The 1,677-nt window shown below is 66.2% G+C and overlaps 1 protein-coding gene across 1 annotated transcript; it reads right to left on the reverse strand.

The window, feature by feature from the left end:
• Positions 1-154: 154 nt before the first annotated feature.
• EMIHUDRAFT_78524 (hypothetical protein) lies at positions 155-859 on the reverse strand (the record flags this gene model as incomplete). The annotated part of the gene is made up of 2 exons (XM_005767924.1): positions 155-289; positions 386-859. Coding segments are annotated over 2 exons (609 nt in total), but the record flags the coding sequence as incomplete, so codon positions are not given.
• Between the last annotated feature and the right edge of the window lie 818 nt (positions 860-1,677).

Below are 1,677 nucleotides of genomic sequence, written 5' to 3' on the forward strand. Positions count from 1 at the left end.
GAGGAGGAGGGCGAGGAGGAGGGCGAGGAGGAGCCGGAGGACGGCATGGAGGACTCAGAGGACGAGGACGAGGACGACACCGCCGTGAGCATGCAGGCATGCGGCGAGGCTCCGGCAATGCCCCCGAAGGGCTACGTCTATGGGGGGGGGGCGCCTCTGGCCGCACGCCGGTGAGCGCGATGGCGGTCGCATTCTTCTGGTGCACGAGGGCGCCGATCCGCGCCTTGGAGGGGATGATGCAGTACGGGATGTCCATCTTGCGGCAGACGGCCGGCAGCCAGATGACCAGCTGAAGGGGGAGCAGGAGGGGCACCGGGGGTTAGGCTCTGTGCAACTAACCCCCGCAGGTCGGCGTCTGCCAAAGCCGCGCCTCGATCGGGTCCACGTCGGCGGCAATCACGACCAGCTGCGCCTTCTTCTGCTCGCAGAGCTTGGTGATGTGGTGGATGCCGCACTTGATGAAGAGCGGCTTCTTCGACTCGTCCGCCTCCCCCTTCTCCACCTTCTCGGCCGACGCCTGCAGCCGCTCCTTCTTCTCCGCCTTGGACTCGGGCCGGTACTTGTGCAGCAGCTTGAAGAGGTTGGTCTGGACGTTCTTGTCGAGCTTGTTGGTGAACTGGTTGATCGACGGCGGCACCTTGAGCCGCTGGTACAGCACCTTGCGCTGCCGCTGGATCCGCACGTACTTTGGCCACCGCACGTACCGCGTGAGGTTGCGCTTGGGAAGAATGTCCTGCCCGATGCCGAAGTGCTTCGGCTTGGCCTCCCAGACGGGGCCGGTGGGCTCCGGCTTCTTGGACTTGGGCTCGGCGTACGGCGTCGGCGGCGGCGCCTTCTTGGACTTCGCTGCCTTGGGCATGACTGCTCGTCTAGCACACGCGCCGGCACGCGCCACACCAGTGTTTTTTTTTCAGCAGTGTTGCTTGCAAGGTGAAGGAGAGTGACGGCGCGGCGCGCTGGGGCGCGCGCGGCCGCGGGGGCTGCCGCAGCCGTGTGTCCCCTGGGTGGGCGTGGGGGTGGGGGGGAGTCGAGAGGGGGAGGGCGTCTGAACCACAGCGTGTCCCGACTCGACCGCCGGCGTCCCGGTGGTCCGGGGGTGTTTCTCTTCTTATCCGTTACCATGTAGAGCAAGGTCGAGGGCGGGCCCTTTCGGGCTCGGGCCGCCCTCTCGCCCGCACCTCTGCGGGGCTTGCACGTGGCAGCGGCGGCTCAAGATCCCAGCGATCTCGAGTTCTTCACGCTATCCACTGCGCCGCGGCTTCGCCGCGCCCATCCAAGCCCAGGGCTTGGTTTGCTGATAACCGCATCTCGCTCTGCGCATCTCTGAGGCTACCCGCGCGCCGACTGCTACGCGCGCGGCGAGAGGCGCACCCCATCGGGGACAGGATTGAGGCCCCTGTACAAGCTCGGCAACGCTGCCGTCGTTGCCCTCCCGAGCCCTCAACACGATGCCGCACATTGCGCAACCCGTTCTGCGCACATGCCGCAGGGAGGAGTTTTCACTCTGCCGTCCGAGTTTCTCCTTCCTGCAGGGCGAGAGACATCAGCCTCTCTACTTCCAGGAGAACATCTACGCCACACGCTATCCCGACGGTCCACAACCCACACTCTCGCTGCAGTCGATCCAGCCCTCGCACTCCCCACTGGAGATCTAGCCGAGGCCCCGGCGGACAGGAT

Source organism: Emiliania huxleyi, assembly GCF_000372725.1.
Source record: "Emiliania huxleyi CCMP1516 unplaced genomic scaffold EMIHUscaffold_4735, whole genome shotgun sequence".
Lineage (NCBI taxonomy): Eukaryota > Haptophyta > Isochrysidales > Noelaerhabdaceae > Emiliania > Emiliania huxleyi.